The 18,373-nt window shown below is 41.1% G+C and overlaps 1 protein-coding gene across 1 annotated transcript in view; it reads left to right on the forward strand.

Annotated features, from left to right (window-relative positions):
- The window catches only part of tg (thyroglobulin), a 154,201-nt gene that overhangs the window by 13,593 nt on the left and 122,235 nt on the right, over positions 1-18,373 (forward strand). The window contains 10 exon segments of the mRNA NM_001329557.1: positions 1,308-1,416; positions 2,676-2,773; positions 2,927-3,130; positions 6,446-6,605; positions 6,686-6,792; positions 7,711-7,854; positions 8,589-8,774; positions 9,410-10,489; positions 13,354-13,929; positions 17,953-18,195. Coding sequence (NP_001316486.1) covers positions 1,308-1,416; positions 2,676-2,773; positions 2,927-3,130; positions 6,446-6,605; positions 6,686-6,792; positions 7,711-7,854; positions 8,589-8,774; positions 9,410-10,489; positions 13,354-13,929; positions 17,953-18,195 — 2,907 coding nt within the window.

Here is an 18,373-nt window from a genome sequence, read left to right on the forward strand (position 1 = left end):
GCCCAAGAGGGCTGTCCTGGATCAGGCGACTTACTGTGCATGCGTCCCCACAGCGTTCTGTGGCAACGGATGGCCATGGCCCCGGAGAAAGGCCCTGCTGGGACACACAAAGCCACGCCGGTCACGCAGCATCAGCGGTAGAGCCAGGTCCGCCGGGTTGGGGTGAGCTTTCCTGACGACAGGAAAAAATAGGAGGCCGGATGGAGGGCGGGGAGAAAATTTATATGGAGAGTCATTTCCTTCACCTGATGTGGGGATTAACCCGTTGGTGCCCACTGCCATGTGAAGGACCAGGAAATGTACTCTTAGGTTTAATCACAGAAACTGTATCCTGATTCTCAAGCAAAAGTTCATTGATATCATTAAGAACCTGTTTAAGATTAGCATCGATATCAGTGTATGTCATTTCATGAGGATTCGACCAATCAGGAATTGCTAACGGGATTACTCATTTCACTCAACGGTAAATTGAGATCCGTTTCCAAATATTTTTTACGACAAAAGAAGAACAAATCTTTATATAATTGAGACTTAGACACATTGTAACTTGGGGAGAAGGAAAGACCCTTTGATAGGACATTTGTCTGATCCTCAGTTAAATCATAATCGCTTAGATTATTAATAGCTAGTATCCATGCTCCCTGGTCTCCCCCTCTTTGGTCCCATTGATTTTGACGGGAATAAGCCCATCTGTCTCTTAACCTTCTGTCTCTGTCTCTTAACCTTCTGTCCCCCCTCCGTATTCTCTCTGTAGTAATATTAGATTGTATTTCTGCAGTGACAAGTGGTATGTATGTGCATATTGGATGTTGCTCCCAGTGGCCTCAAAGTAGGGGCTTGTTTTTGAATTCCTGGCTTGGGGGCAAGTTTTGTTTGTATATAAACCAGATGTCAGTCCACATAGGGGCTACCAAATAGCCAATCACAGCCCTTATTTGGCACCCCTAGAAACATTTTTCATGAGTATGTTGCTTCCCAATTCTTTTTACATTTCAATGTGGCTTAGGGGTAAAAAAAAAATAGGGGAACCCTGATCTAATTCCTGTTGAACCAAAAAAAATTTGTTTATCACCTACCAAAAGTTTGTTTAGACCTAGCAAAAGCCCATTATTTCCTATTGGAGGGGAATGTATTTCTGCCCATTGATAATTCAGATATACAAGTTATACCATCGATCCTACACCCACCTGGTCTGTACCATAGTCATCATCAGTGGAAACATGTTCCTTCCATGCCCAATGCACAGTTCCTACCTCAGCAACATTACACATACATTATATTAATGAGTTTGTATTTGTCTTACCCAGAATACCAGCTTGACTCTCAGCCTCTGCGTCCTTGTGAGCTGGCACGGGAAAGGGCACTGTCTAATAGAGAGAGCTACGTCCCTCAGTGCTCAAGTGAAGGCTTATACAGGTAATATTACACGAGAGGTTGTGATTATGAAATTAAAATTTAATAAGAGAAAAGATGAGAAAGAAATGATTGAATCCTATAATATAAAGTGCCATTATTTGTAAATGTTAGACCAATATATATTCTGGCCCAATAAGGGGTAATTATATCTTAGTTGGGATCAAGTACAGGTACTGTTTTATTATTACAGAGAAAAGGGAATCATTTAACCATGAAATAAACCCAATAGGGCTGTTCTGCCCCCAATAAGGGGTAATTATATCTTAGTTGGGATCAAGTACAGTTACTGTTTTATTATTACAGAGAAAAGGGAATCATTTAACCATGAAATAAACCCAATAGGGCTGTTCTGCCCCAATAAGGGGTAATTATATCTTAGTTGGGATCAAGTACAGGTACTGTTTTATTATTACAGAGAAAAGGGAATCATTTAACCATTAAATAAACCCAATAGGGCTGTTCTGCCCCAATAAGGGGTAATTATATCTTAGTTGGGATCAAGTACAGGTACTGTTTTATTATTACAGAGAAAAGGGAATCATTTAACCATTAAATAAACCCAATAGGGCTGTTCTGCCCCCAATAAGGGGTAATTATATCTTAGTTGGGATCAAGTACAGGTACTGTTTTATTATTACAGAGAAAAGGGAATCATTTAACCATTAAATAAACCCAATAGGGCTGTTATGCCCCCAATAAGGGGTAATTATATCTTAGTTACCATCAAGTACAGGTACTGTTTTATTATTACAGAGAAAAGGGAATCATTTAACCATTAAATAAACCCAATAGGGCTGTTCTGCCCCCAATAAGGGGTAATTATATCTTAGTTGGGATCAAGTACAGGTACTGTTTTATTATTACAGAGAAAAGGGAATCATTTAACCATTAAATAAACCCAATAGGGCTGTTCTGCCCCCAATAAGGGGTAATTATATCTTAGTTGGGATCAAGTACAGGTACTGTTTTATTATTACAGAGAAAAGGGAATCATTTAACCATTAAATAAACCCAATAGGGCTGTTCTGCCCCAATAAGGGGTAATTATATCTTAGTTACCATCAAGTACAGGTACTGTTTTTATATATTGAAATTTTAATTATTTGAATAAAATGGACTTTATTGGAGATGGCCCTTCCATAATTTAGAGCTTTTTGAATTTTGGCCTTGCAGATAATTGATCCCTTACCTGTACCAGCTACATAAGAAATCTCGATGATATTTTTTTAATATATTTGTTTTCTATGTTATACTTTCAGAAACATACAGTGCAGTGGAGATGGGCAGACCTGTTGGTGTGTAAATGCCAATGGGGCAGAATTAGCAGGAAGCAGGCAGACCGATGCCCCCCCTGTGTGTAAGTGAACTGCAATAAGAAGCATTTATAAATCTATTATATTTAACAGAGTGGGGGAAGAGACAAATATTATTAATGTGTGGAGGATTCCCACCTTTCACTGAAACACTGTGTGACATGCAGTAACCCCTTTGTGTTTATATTATACTTTAGGTTTATCTTTTTGCCAACTTGCAAAGCAGCGGATTTTGGTGAGTGGGTATATAAACAGCACCTCAACATCCCACATACCCCAGTGCAAGGACTCGGGGGAGTTTGAGCCGGTACAGTGCCATCGGGAAAGCGGACAATGCTGGTGTGTGGATTCAGAAGGAATGGAGATCTATGGGACAAGGCAGACAGGAAAACCTTCTCAATGTAAGTCAGTTATATGGATATTTAGCCACAACAGATAACAAATAGGCATGAATAGGAAAAGTAGCTCATATAGACAGAAACCACGGATAGAAGATGAGCTCTCTTGCAATTAATATCTTTAATAAAGTACTAGTATTAGTCTAGAGTGGAGAATACAATAAGTTGACATTTAGTAGAAAAAAACCCATATAAGCCACATTTACCTCAAAACAAAAATGTTCCTGCCTTTTACGTATCACCTCTCCCCAAACCATTCCCCACACCTCATGCCCAATACGGACACTAAAGGTGGCCATACATGGGAAGATTTGCGCATTTGGCGTGATCACCAAGCAAGCAGATCTTCTTCTAATATGGCCTCCTAAATGCATAGGGGTCATTAGATCGGGGACCACATCAACAAGCCAACGTGGTCCCCAATCCAATTGAAAATCAAACCTGCCTGGTCGAGATCTGCCCAATTCTAGGCCAAATATCAGTCAGGTAGGCCCGTCAGGGAGCCCATATAGGGGCAGATGAATCAGTCTGAAGGACAAAAATTGCCTACCTGATGTAGCTAATGACAGCTATTAAATGCTTTCCCCATTGGGATGAATGGAAATTTTTTTGATGCCAACCTTTGCAAAGTGAGAAGAAGTCTATTCCACTGGCCACTTGGTACATATACTTTCCCCAACACATAAGTACAGGCAGTGAACAGTTAGGTTAGGGTTACCAGACAGGTTAGCAGGCTTAATGGCAATGAAAAGGCTCAGGTTTTGAACAAAAGGGGTTAAAGCACAGAATTTAGGCAAGGTTCAAGGCAGTCAGGTTCAGACAGGGAAGGGTAAATACCAGGAGCAGGAGTGCATTAGCTATACATGTTAAACAGGCAAGACAAAAAACAAAATGTATTGAATTTTTCTTGCACTTCCAAAATGGTTAGATTATCCAATGGATCCCTAATGGATTTCTTTCAAGAATCAAATACGTAGTTCCAATGAAACATTCCTTATTTCCTCAGCAAGGATAGCGTTTTGTCTACATGCTAAAGTTATGTTCTCTCTGCCTCTATATCTGCTGCAAAGATATAAATAATAGATTTAATGACTTCACGGGACATATATATTTTGCTGGTCACATTTGATAGTAGGACGTACCCCATGTAAATATGCCAGAAAGTCTTGTTCAAAGAACCAGTCCAAATAAAAAAAATGTATCATCCACATATCTCATATATGAGATATATCTCCCCCCAAAATAGAAGAATTTCCAAAAGCTTAGTGTAGGTCAGATACCTACAAACACACTCAGTACCTTCCTCGTAAGGAATAGACATAAAAAGATCCTTAATGAAGTTACTTAAATTTATCAGAAGGAGGCGCAATAGTGTCAGTTTTAGTTAAGAACTTGGTGTTGGTCAGAGTCATGAATGCAGAAAAGGAAACGTTTCTTGAAGAAGCATATCTACATTAATAGCCAGTGTCTGGAATAGAGACTCTATATTGCAAATAATGGGGCTGCCTGGGGGGTTAGTGGCAGTCTTTTGGAAGAACATAGATGGTACCTTGGGTTGATCAGCCAGCTATAGTTTACATAATCCTTTGTTACCTTAATCACTTTGTAATTAAACATAATGTGAGATGTTGTAACAACCTGCCTGGATTTGAACCAGGAACCCACTACTTGTTGTGCAGTTTCCTTGCCTCTCACCTACTGTATTTGGGCAGGACTGCTGGGTTCCTGGTTCACTTCAATAATACCCTTAGTTATCCAGGCAGGAATGATGGCTACAGGTACTCTCTAATTACACACACTCTCTTTAATTATCTAGTCAATAAATCCCTACCCCCCCAGTTTCTCTCACGCCCATTATAGGTCTACTGTATCTACCATAGTTCCTGGGTGCGCATTTTGTCCTGTCTGGTTCTGACCCGTGCCTGTACATTGACTGAGTCAATTCTGCCTGTATTGGCCCCTTTGCCTGTATGACTCTGCTTATGGATCCTGATTCTGTTCTGGTTTTGACCCAGCCTGCCTGACTCTGATTCTATTAAGCTCCCTTAGTTCTCCTTCAACGATCCAGTTCCCTTGCCCATTCAGAACCTTTGCCCTGGTCCTCTCACTTTAAGACCTGGCAGCACCCGAGTAGCGGAGGGCTCCACCCAAGGCCAAAGGACCCCTGACCAGGACCTTGGCAATTGTTTTGGGTTTTGGGTTACCAATCGTAACAGGTGTTACTTACCTGGCAAAAACCCTCCTTGTCATAATCCATTTTATTAAGTGCCACCACCTTTAACCGCTTTTGTAATTACAATGGAGGTATTATTATTTTTAACTTTTATTTCATCCTTGGAAATATCAGGCTTTCTAGATTTCATGTTTGTTTAATGGTACCGGACAGTTATCCTTAATTGGTTTTGTTTCCTTATTTGAAAAAGAATTATTGAGTAAATCTGGGAAATGAAGAATATGAAAAACAGATTCCAATGCAGGATTTTGCTGGAGAAGCTCTATTAACTCCTGGGGGTGAGGGGGGGGTATCACTCCAACTTGCAGCGCAGCAGTAAAGTGTGCCTGAGTCTGAGCTTTCAGCCAGCGCTACACATTAGAACTGCTTTCAGCTAACCTATTGTTTCTCCTACTCCCATGTAACTGGAGGAGTCCCAAGCCGGACTTGGATTTCTTACTATTGAGTGCTATTCTGATACCTACTGGGAGCTGCTATCTTGCTCCCTTCCCATTGTTCTGCTGATCGGCTGCTGGGGGTGAGGGGGGGGATATCACTCCAACTTGCAGCGCAGCAGTAAAGTGTGCCTGAGTCTGAGCTTTCAGAAGGAACCAGCGCTACACATTAGAACTGCTTTCAGCTAACCTCCTACTTCCCTGTAACTGGAGGAGTCCCAAGCCGGACTTGGATTTCTTACTATTGAGTGCTATTCTGATACCTACTGGGAGCTGCTATCTTGCTCCCTTCCCATTGTTCTGCCGATTGGCTGCTGGGGGTGAGGGGGGGGGGATATCACTCCAACTTGCAGCGCAGCAGTAAAGTGTGACTGAAGTTTATCAGAGCACAGGTCACATGGCTGTGGCACCCTGGGAAATGAAGAATATGGCTAGCCCCATGGGAAAAACAGATGACAATGCAGGATTCTGCTGGAGAAGCTCTATTAACTGATGGGTTTGAATAAAACACGTTTCCCATGACTTTATTCCTTTATTCCCATCTTTTTCTCCTCCTCTGCTTTACAGCAGTTTTCATCCTGATGCTTTGGGACAACGTAAGCCTATGAATGTCCCATGAGAAACAGAGAATTAAAATGCAAATGTATTTAGGTCCGCGGAGTTGCCAAGTAAGAGGCCGCCGTATTTTGCACGGTTTCGGAGAGAAGACTCCTCCCCATTGCTCTGCCGACGGTACATTCCAGCCGATACAGTGTAAGCTTCTCAATACAACCGATAAGATGGCGGTGGATGTTGTCAGCAGTTTCAGCAGGTAGGTTCCTTGGGGTTCTCATGGAGCGGATTGGATCATTTCTATGTGAATTATTCTTATCATTTGTTTTTGGTTTTTAGGTTCCCAGAAACCTTCGAGTCGTTTTCTTCCCTACGAGAGTCTTTCCCAGAGATCTCTGGATACTGTTACTGTGCCGATAGGCTGGGCAGGGAGCTGGCAGGCACCGGTTAGCTTGGCCTTTATTCCTAAACCTGTGGGAAAGCTTTTAGCCTACCGCGTCGCTGATGGGGTCTGCAACTAGGCCAGATTCTAAAGCACCTCTATTATCACATTGCATTTTTCGGAATGAAAATATATCCATTTGTATGGCAGCATAGGGATTCCCCTGTACTAAGCACAATTCAGCAGGAACAGCCCCCTAAGTTTGCTCATAGCCTGTACAGAGAGATACCATAAAACTATGGCACATAGGGATTCCCCTGTACTAAGCACAATTCAGCAGAAACAGCCCCCTAAGTTTGCTCATAGCCTGTATAGAGAAATACCATAAAACTATTGGACATAGGGATTCCCCTGTACTAAGCACAATTCAGCAGGAACAGCCCCCTAAGTTTGCCCATAGCCTGTACAGAGAGATACCATAAAACTATGGCAGCATAGGGATTCCCCTGTACGAAGCACAATTCAGCAGGAACAGCCCCCTAAGTTTGTTCATAGCCTGTACAGAGAGATACCATAAAACTATGGCAGCATAGGGATTCCCCTGTACGAAGCACAATTCAGCAGGAACAGCCCCCTAAGTTTGCTCATAGCCTGTACAGAGAGATACCATAAAACTATGGCACATAGGGATTCCCCAGTACTAAGCACAATTCAGCAGGAACAGCCCCCTAAGTTTGCCTATAGCCTGTACAGAGAGATACCATAAAACTATGGCAGTATACGTATGCTCTTCTTATAACCTGTAGCTGAGCAGTTTAGCTCTACAAACTTTGTACTTTGTTTGAGGCGTTTGCACGTAGCCTGTGTGTAGCCATCATTTTAAAAAATTGCAAAAATCCCCCACTACATATTGAATAGGGCTTTACCGCTACCATTACAAACAATGATTGGTCCAAACGTTATATCTATTTGTTCCCCTTAGGGTTGGAACTGCTGTTGGATGAAGTCTATGACACCGTTTTCTCTGGGCTGGCGCCGTCCCGCACGTTTACAGAAACCACTGTCTATCGCATTCTACAAAGACGGTTTTTAGGAGTGAGGCTGATGACTTGCGGGAGATTCCGCTGTAAGAAATAAATGAGAGGTGGTTGATGCCAAGTTTTAGAATTTCCCTCAGTTACATTAAATTATACCTGAATAGACCAATTGGCCAGAGAGCAAAATACACGGGCACCATATGACTGAGCGTAGATTTGTGTGGCCTCATCCAGTGTAAATTGGATGATATTCATCCAGGACTGAATATCTTTTATTCGACAGGATCCCAAGATGATATATTGGTGAAACTACCCCACCAAATCCGTATGGCCAATAATATTCTAAAGTGATATTTACAAGTTTCTATAAAAAATTACACTATGGGGCAGATTTATAGACGTACGAATCTGAATCACGAAATATGATTTTTTTCGTTTCAATGCAAAAATTTCGGAATTTTTGTAGTCGTAGAATTGTCACAAATTACAAAAGATACGATTTTGTTGCAAGGTACGAAAAAGTTGCGCAAATTAACGAAAAAAAAAATCGCAAAACATATACGCACAGTTCTAAAGCTTGGGAAAATACAATTTTTTTTGTATTTGGACTCAATCGTACTTTGAGAAATGTGCCCCTAAGTGAAGAAAATTGCATGATAGTCACCTTGGTAGTTATACAGAAATAATCATCTCAAGCCTCGGATATTTGGGATTTCAGGTGATCAATGTCCCAAGGTCAGTGTACCAAAACTTCCTATATTCTTTGTGAAAAGTCTTATGGTGACACACTTACATCTGAATAGAGTCCATATGTTTGTGGCAGGTCCATCTGTTTGTGAAGTCCAGAGATTCACTGCCTCTCAAATGGGGGACATCTATGTTCCTTCTTGTGATGACAATGGAGACTTCAACCCTATTCAGTGTCAAACAGGACAACAGTGCTGGTGTGTGGATTCTAAAGGACGTGAAATCCACGGAACAAGACGTTTAGGAGACTCTCCAAGCTGCAGTGAGTCAACTGGACACTGTTTAATGAATGTTAATTGAAGTTATCACTGGATATAGGAGCCACTAATATAGTTGTGAATGGATAGCTATGTATTGCTTCAAACTGTGTAGATCAGGGCTCCCCAACCCAAAAAGCGTTGGGGAGCAACACAAGCATGAAAATAATCTCAGGGGTGCTATATGGGAGCTATGATTGGCTATTTGGAAGCCCCTATGTTGACTGGCAGCCTTCATAAGGCTCTGTTTGGAAGTACATCTGGTTTTTATGCAACCAAAATGTGCCCAGTAGCCAGGAATTCAAAAATAAGTCCCTGCTTTGAGGCCACTGGGAGCAACATCCAAGGGGTTGGGGAGTAACATGTTGCTTTGAGGCCACTGGGAGCAACAGCCAAGGGGTTGGGGAGTAATATGTTGCTTTGAGGCCACTGGGAGCAACAGCCAAGGGGTTGGGGAGCAACATGTTGCTTATGAGCCACTGGTTGGGGATCACTGGTGTTTCTAATTAGGGACTGTATTGATTGATTATATGGAAAGACCGCAACGTAGTCAAAATTCATGATTCTGGCATTGGGAAGTATTATGATTTGAATAAATGACCTCAAATGTATGTCTAATAACTCTTATTTTTGCCTTTAGATATGGATGATTGTCCTACGAAGAGAAGGCAAGCTCTGTCAAGTTTGTTTAATGGACCTACGGGACACTTTGGAAAGCACAGTCTGTTTGTTACTCAAGAGGAAGAATTAGGATCCCAAATAAATGCAAAATTTTGCTCATCTTATCTGACGGAACTTTTTGGGAAATCTGGCCTCCTGTTTCCCATCATGCAAAAAGTCAGATTCCAGCTGGGCAGCTTTATCAGGGACATGGTTGCTGGTCTTTTTCCATCCAAAGAACTGATGCAGATTGCCTTAAATTTTGTCCGCAATCCCAAAAATTTTCAAGAAAACTTATTTGGGGGAAAGTACTTAAAAAACCTTGGTTCTTTCAACTTCAGTGGGGCAGTTGGTACAAACAGCAAGTTCAACTTTAGTGGTTTCTTTCAACAGATCGGATTAACGGGCATGTACAGCGGGGGGAATTTTAGAGAACTCGCCAAATTATTTTCCGCAGCGGAAGATTCATACCTTACCAAAGACTCATTAAACATCTCCAAGCCCGTCTTTAACTTGAACCAACCCATTCAAGGTGATTTCGGTCGCATAGTAAACCTTCGGGAAAACCAGGACCTCGTTGGAGTTTTTGCTTCAGTTCTAGAGTTAGAAGAATTAGCACTGTTTTTGCGGAACGTAATTTCTGTTCCGACTAACGTTGCTCAAAGTGCAGCAGAAGCTGTACAAGTCGTCGTTCAGTCAAACGATTGCGAGAAAAGAAGCTCGGAGATTTATATTCCAGTGTGCAAAGAAGATGGACGATATAACGATATTCAGTGCAGTAAAACCGAGTGCTGGTGTGTGGATGACCAGGGCAGGGAAATAGATAGAACAAGAACGCAGGGAAAGCACCCAAGATGTCCTACGAAATGTGAAAAGGAACGATATAGACAAACAGTGGTGAGGGAAAGCCTGCCCCCTGGGGCGGAGTTATTTATTCCAGCCTGTGATCTTGAAGGACATTTTTTGACAGTTCAGTGCACAGGAAAGCTTTGCTTTTGTGTTGATTTAGAAGGAAGAATCATTCCAGGAACCCAAAAAGTCTCTGGTGATGATATACAATGTAAGTTATTTTATTTGTTTAAAAGAAACTTCAACAAACTGTACACAAATAATGTTAGTATACCAGTACAGGTATAGGATCTCCATACCTTAAGTCTACTAAAAAATCAATAAAACATTAATTAAACCCAATAGGGCTGTTCTGCCCCCAATAAGGGGTAATTATATCTTAGTTGGGATCAAGTACAGGTACTGTTTTATTATTACAGACAAAAGGGAATCATTTAACCATGAAATAAACCCAATAGGGCTGTTCTGCCCCAATAAGGGGTAATTATATCTTAGTTGGGATCAAGTACAGGTACTGTTTTATTATTACAGAGAAAAGGGAATCATTTAACCATTAAATAAACCCAATAGGGCTGTTCTGCCCCAATAAGGGGTAATTATATCTTAGTTGGGATCAAGTACAGGTACTGTTTTATTATTACAGAGAAAAGGGAATCATTTAACCATGAAATAAACCCAATAGGGCTGTTCTGCCCCCAATAAGGGGTAATTATATCTTAGTTGGGATCAAGTACAGGTACTGTTTTATAATTACAGAGAAAAGGGAATCATTTAACCATTAAATAAACCCAATAGGGCTGTTCTGCCCCCAATAAGGGGTAATTATATCTTAGTTGGGATCAAGTACAGGTACTGTTTTATTATTACAGAGAAAAAGGAAATACATTTTAAAATTCTAAATTATTTGATTAAAATGGAGTCTGTGGGAGATGGCCTTTCTATAATTCAGAGCTTTTTGGATAACGGGTTTCCGTATAAGGGATCCCATACCTGTATTACACAAAATTAATCCCAAACGAATGAAACATTTTTAAAATGCTCTGGGAAACGTGGGCACTGTATGAACAAAATTAGTGAAGGAATAAGTTAATTATTAATAAGCGTTTTGCCCAATGGCTTATATGGTATTATATGGTATTGGTCTCAAACAAGAGAAGCAGAATTTTGGGGGGGTTCATTTTTAAGTGATATCGGGCACCAGATAACAAGTAACCAGTTTGTAGCAAAACTGTTGATCTTTATGTGGAGAGGAGGTGTGTCTTTGTGCATTGAGATATCATTGATAGGCCGGTGTTGATTTAAGTGGAAATCAGATTCAGTGGGAAAATTATACAGTTTATAGCCTTGGGTATGGGTACACCTGCCCATATAGACTGAACATCTGTTGGATTCAACATAGGGACGGGCACTGCTTTGTTTAGTTCATCTTTACTTTTGGTTAAATTTCATTTCAAATCAAGAAGATTTATACATTTGAAAGACAGTGCTTTGGGCAAATTTTTATTTTTCACCAATTTGACTATTAGGGGCTTATTCATTAGTTTTCAAGTTTGTGAATTTGAGTTTGTTCTTCTGAAACAAATAAACTCGCATATCAAAAACCCGCTATAAAAAACTCGAAATACGAGCTTTAAATACTCGCAAAAATTTGACTTTGCCTATGACAAATCCCACTGACTTCGATAGAAACTCACCGGCTTTTAGATGGCGGATTTTTACTTTCGAGTGTAGCACACCCCTGAGTGTCGGCTATAAGTGTCTTTGAGCGTGTGTGCTATTTGAGCTGTGATGGGTTGTGTAGGCTGCAACTGGCAACTCCCGGGACCTTGCTGCCCCTTGGGTGAGTGCTTACCAGGTTTTTGTCGATCCGCCTGGAGAGGAATTGACCAGGAGACTGGAGGTTGCTACTTAACCAAATGAACTGCTTTATTTAATCCAAACAGTATTCAGTAATATGATATGCAGAACCAAACCAGGGGATTCTCTTTCTCCAGATAATCTCCTCTCTTTGGGAATATGCTCTGACCTGAGCTAGTCACTGAATGTACCTGAACTGCGGCCAGTAATGCCGCGAGGTAATAACCTAACTGAGCTCCTCGGAGGGGCTTCAGACTGTCCAGCTAAATACAGTACACTATCTATCTATAAAATGTCTGACTGAATTATCTAACTGGATCCTGTAGCTAACCTCTGAAAGAGGTGACGTCCCAGGAAGAAAAGTCCTCAAAGTTTGTGAGTCATTCCCTTTTATATTTGGAACCCAGTCTAAATAATAATAAAGATATACATATTGCAGAACACCACCACCTAGTGGTTACTGCTGAATTACAGAGAAAACTCTATTTAATCCTGGTAAGAATAATTATAGTACCTACACAGTTAGGACCACCCTTAGGTGTCCATATCCCACAAGCCCACCCACTGGTTTACCTCTCTAAAGGGGAACCCAGTCTAAGGGGCCCAAATCTTGGGGTCCCTACACGAGTTTTTTGTTTTTTTGCACTTAATAAATACCAGACCTTCAAGTTTTCCAACCATAATTTGAATTCAAGTTTTATAAGTGCAAAAAAACTCGAATCGAGAAACAAAATCAAACTCGACCATCGATAAATCTTTTAGTAAAATGAAAATCTATGTGCAATATGTTCTCCAAAATCATGACACAGGAGTAGGGATGCACCGAACCGACCCAGAAGGATTTGACCGTATCCGAATCCTAACGTGTCTGGCAAAAATATTTTTTCTCACTGCCCATTTAACCCTTTCCAAAGTCTAATTAGCATATGCTAATTAGGATTCGGTTCAGTTGGGACTGCAGATTCGGCCCGAAACCAAATCCTTAAAGAAAAGCTGGGATTCAGCCGAATCCAGGACCGAATCCGCTTTTTTTTTTTTTTTTAAATGGAAGCAAAATTTCGTTGTATTTTGATATTTTATAAAAACAGTCCTAGAGGTTTTACAGACTAATCTATGCTGAACTGTAGTTTAATAGGAATCCTGAAGCCAACAATTTTGAACTCTGCAAATAAAAATGATTCTATTTTATTAATATTTTCCATATTTATGCTCATTTAGGCCCAAGTTTGTGCCAGCTGGCAGCCGGCAACGCCTTTCTACAGAGCACAATGTCCTTCTTGGCAGAACCCAAACTCGTGCAGTTATCCGATGTTTATGTCCCACAGTGCGCGCATGATGGGAAATGGAAACCGGTTCAGTGTAACGGACCTGCTGAGCAAGTCTTTGAGCTCTATGAACTGTGGACAAAGCAAAACAAAAACATTACCCTTTCCGAGACTTTCAATATTATACAGAGGTATAAAAGGACCTCCGCTCAGAGCTTTCCTACCTTTGTCAATGAGCTGTACAATAATGGGCATCAGAAAGTTTTCCCAATTTTCTCAAGCTATAATACCTTTAATAATGTTCCAGCTGAGCTTTTGAGTGGAGACCTGACCTCACCATCTGATAATATTTTACTCAATCCTTTTGTGTTCTGGAGACTGTTAAACGGAAGCCTTACCTTCTACCCAGGGCCATACACTGCCTTCTCTCAACCCTTAAGCCATTTTGAGCTTCGGAACTGTTGGTGTGTTGACCTTGAAGGACAAAAACTTGAGCAGAAAGAAGTGTCCAAGAATGAGGTTCCTCAATGTAAGTGTGGCCTCTTGTTATTCCTAGACTTCCTATACAGCAGCTTCTGTCATGTCTAGTTGATGTTCCAGCTCAGCTGCTAAGGCCGGAATGTATCCATGTGTTTTGCTAAAGATAATTAATTTTTTAAATATGTTTTCTTCATGACTAAATACAGCATGGGTGGGACTACTATTTAAACTCAATCATTTAGCTGTCAAACAATGATCAGCAGTGAGGGCTAAACAAAGAATATTAATGTCCACGCGCCCAGCAATATGTGGGGAAATGTAGAATTAATCTTAGGGAAAGAGTAATCCCTGTCCCCTAATAAATACTCAAAGCAGTAAATCTTTATTAAAAAAAAATATATATCTATTTGGAACTGCTCTTTATCATTTACAAACTCAGAAATCTCTGTGTAAGAACATTCTCCTTGGGACCTCCCATTCTCGATAGACTTTCTGAACGTTTTCTTTTTATTATGCTCATTCCATCCTATTCTAAATTACCTTGAGGTCTAACCTACTTCTAACATACTCTTTATATTTAGGAAGGTCCCAATTTATACAAATTCAGGATAACAACTGTATTTAATTTGATTTGTTTGGCCTTTGGCCTTATTATTCAAGCTGATTTGAGGCAATCTTTTAAATGAATAGATTTATAAAAGACAACTAGCACTAAATCTTTTTAGATCCAAGCCTTAAATGTTAGTATACTTGTCACAAAATGAAGCCTCCCCCTTACATCCCTTACATTCTCTTGTTTAAAAGCTGAAAGATGCAAATAGAAATTAGGGCTTGTATGCTGCCATGGGGATTACTAGGAAAGGACTGCACTAAGTATGATACAATTTTCTCCTTTCCTGGTCACCCCAGGCAGAAACACCAATCTACAAAGTATAATCTTTGACGCCGTGTCTGCATTCCATGTTCAAAGCCAACGCACTCTATGAGCCACCACATTATAAGCCATGATTTGGGCTGATACCCTTGAGATATCCACAGCTGCTTCCAGGCAAAACTCATCCAACTTCTTGATATCTGCTGTCGCTTCACAGATACTGTCCCGAGCCTCCTCTCTAATAGCTTGCTCTATATTCTCTGTCTGTAAGAACATGGCTGTAAGGAGTACCGGGAGACCGGCGCGCGTTCCTACCTTCAGGCGCGCCGGTCCCCGGCCTCCTCCTGTACAGCGTGCTCCTGCGCGCACCTCTCTTCGGCGCGTTCCGACGCACAATGGCAAGGGGCGCACGCATGCGCAATAGCTTAAGGCTCTCCCGGCGCTGCGCGATGACATCAGCGGATGCGCTGACATCACTTTGGCGATCCTTGCTGCCTGCCACCGACCTTTGCCTGACTTTCTACTACAATCCTTGCCGCCTGCCACCGACCCTTGCCTGACCACGACTCCGATTTCTTCTCAACCCTTGGTACTGCGTTTGAATAACCTTGGCCGTAAGTAGGATCCCTGCCTCTCCCGCCACAGAAAGTCCGGGGCCCCAAAAGGGCGTCGGTGAACACCGGGGTCGGCAGGGCTCTCCTGCTTACCTAAGGGGTTATTCCAGGCAGTTACCGGGCTCCTAAGCATACAGACTGTAACAATGGCCTTAGCCGCCAATATCACTGCAACTGCAGGTTTACCGGATGCCCCAATACAAAAACACTTAAGTGCTTCATCTGGTTAAATAGTTAAAACATAGCTTTTATTTCATTTTAAAGTTAAAAAGGGAATATCATATAATAAATAAATAGTTACATAAGTTACAAAAGATATATTTACACGTTCATTAGCCTTTGTTGGTTGTCTTGATAGTAGATTAATATTAATCATTGAGCATGATCCGTTATCTAATAAATTGCAAGGAAGAAATTCAAGAGTGTGAAAATCATTGAGGTAGAAGTTCACTATAATATTGATACTTATTTACAGGGTAAATCACATTTCATTAGTCTCATGCATTAGCACAGGAGATATAGATCTATGTATCCCATAGCATTGGCCTCGTACTAGTAGGATTAGCCAGATGCAGTAAAGGGAAGAGGGGGGAGGGATTGGTGCATGTATCTAGATCAGTGGAGTCTGAAATCACCGTAGTTACACAGTCAAACCAACCTCCATAAACAGTCTATTGTACTAGAGCCCCTCTTTCACTTCCATTGCCAAAAAAAAAAAAAAATATCCACCTCATTGAGGTTACATAGGGGACTAAGTACTGATCAAATGGGAGGTTGCCAGGAGGTTTACAGGATGCCCCTACAGTAAAATGTGCCTTCCTCAACTCTGTTTCCATCTGCCTATCCATTGGATGCTTAAGTGCAGAGATATCATTAATTGGTAGAGCCATCTTTTTTGAGTCAGTGAGATGTAGGTGCATCCACTGAAGGAGCTCCATATCCTCTGATGGAAAGGGGCATCATTCATTTAACTTAGCCTCTTCTTATACCTCTTTCATAACTTTTTTATCTCTGGTGGAACAGGAAACCAAGACTCTTGCTGTTCTCTGTCTGACATCCCGATCCTCTTCTGCTGAAGACAAAAAAATCTCCCTCCTCCTGAAGACCAAACCTGCAATGAAGCAGATGTAGTAGGCTTAGGATCAGAGATTTTATTATACTGCTTCATAGTTTCACAAACTACTTTTATCCATCTCATGATGGTACTTTGATCTTAAATTGTTGCAGAAGTAGGACTGGGACACAGGAGCTTTATCTTTAGAAAAATAATAATCAACTTCTCTTGTAGCATAGTCCCAGCACAATTTCTTGCCCTAGACTCCACTTTTTTTAGGAGGCTCATCAGCAGGAGTAGACTCTCAACTCCTTAATAGTAATTATTAGAGGCAGCTGTTTTAGCAGGGAAGAATCAAACTAACACCCGGGTAAGCCACTCGCCCTGTAGGTTTCGAGGCAGAAGGTTTAGGGGAAACCCAGTTTCATATCCTTCACAGACCAGGTAGCTACTGAGATTGGCGCACCAAGAACTGGGAAACCTTGTGCACTGGAAGTGGCATCATTGTCGCACATCCAGGGGTTCAAAAGCTACCACTGCACCCATAACTCTAACAACTGTTGATGCCTGACAGGCAAAGTTCCCCCTGGCTGCATTGGGAACCCCAGTTCTGCTAACTGGCAGTGATGGAACTAGGGATGCAGTGAATCCCGGATTCGGTTCGGGATTCAGCCTGGCTTTTTTTTTTAGGATTCGGTTTCGGGTGAACCAACACCTAATTAGCATTCGGAAAGGGTTAAATTGCCAGGTGAAATTTTTTTTAAACCCCTTCCAATTCTAATTAACACACGTTAATTAAGAATCGGTTCGGGATTCGGCCGAATCCTTCAGTGGGGGTTCAGGGGTTCGGCGCATCCCTAGATGGAACATACCTGTGTGTATTCTAGTTTGCTGCCTGGGGACGACCAGGAAACTTCCTTTAGGGTTATAATTGCCTGTACGTAATTTACACAGTATAATTGAAAGAAAAATGCACACACTTAGTAGGGTCTCAAATCGGCATTGCCCCTCAAAAAATGTGGTTTGTAAGTTATAGTCAACAAAACACAAATACAAGAGTATTGTAGAAAAGATACCTATATTGGCTAACAATAAAAATACATCGCAAGCTTTCGGAGCTCTAAGGCCCCTTCATCAGGCAATGTATAGTTAGAGTTATAACTTTCAGTGCATGTAATTTTCTACAACAATGCCGTGATACAGTAATGATCGTACTGTATTGTATATATATATATATATAATTATGCACAGTGAGGTTCTTTAATGTGAATAAGAAAAATGTTATAACAATACATGTTTAGGATAGTAGTATGGAACCCCCATTTTTTATTTTGTGGAAAAAGTCTCACTGTCTTGTCTCTTTTTCTAAAACCTATTTCTAACTGAAGAAGCTGCTCTAATGAGTAGTGAAACGTCTTCAATGATTACTTAACAAGTCCAGTTGCTTTAGATTTATTTATACTGGATATACCAAGAACCTGGATGAATGAAAATCTTCATAGTCATTTCTAACTGTGTTTGCCTTTGTAGGCCCGACATCTTGTGAGCTTGCAAAGCTGAGGGCCATGAAGTTCATCAAAGAGGCCGAAGATCTATCTGCAATATCTAACATTTCTCATTTTCCTTGGGGACTGAGCTTTTTAATAGCAAATGGGATAGAGCTAACAGAACGGGAACTTCTGCACCCAGAGGGCTTCTTTAGATCAGGGGAGCCATTCTTTGAGAGGTTCCGGGACAGAGGGGACTATGCCGTTCATCTGGCTGCACAATCAAGTAAGAAACATTTGCACCGTAACGTATGGGGTTGTATTATAAAAGGCCCAGGAGAAGTAACCCATAGCAGACAGCATTTACTGGTCACATGTTTAAAAGCCAACATCTTATTGGTTGCTATGGGTTACTGCTCCTAGGCAAACCTAGTGCCTTTTATTACATATAGGGGATAGTAATT

Source organism: Xenopus tropicalis, chromosome 6 (genome assembly GCF_000004195.4).
Source record: "Xenopus tropicalis strain Nigerian chromosome 6, UCB_Xtro_10.0, whole genome shotgun sequence".
Taxonomy (NCBI): Eukaryota; Metazoa; Chordata; class Amphibia; order Anura; family Pipidae; genus Xenopus; species Xenopus tropicalis.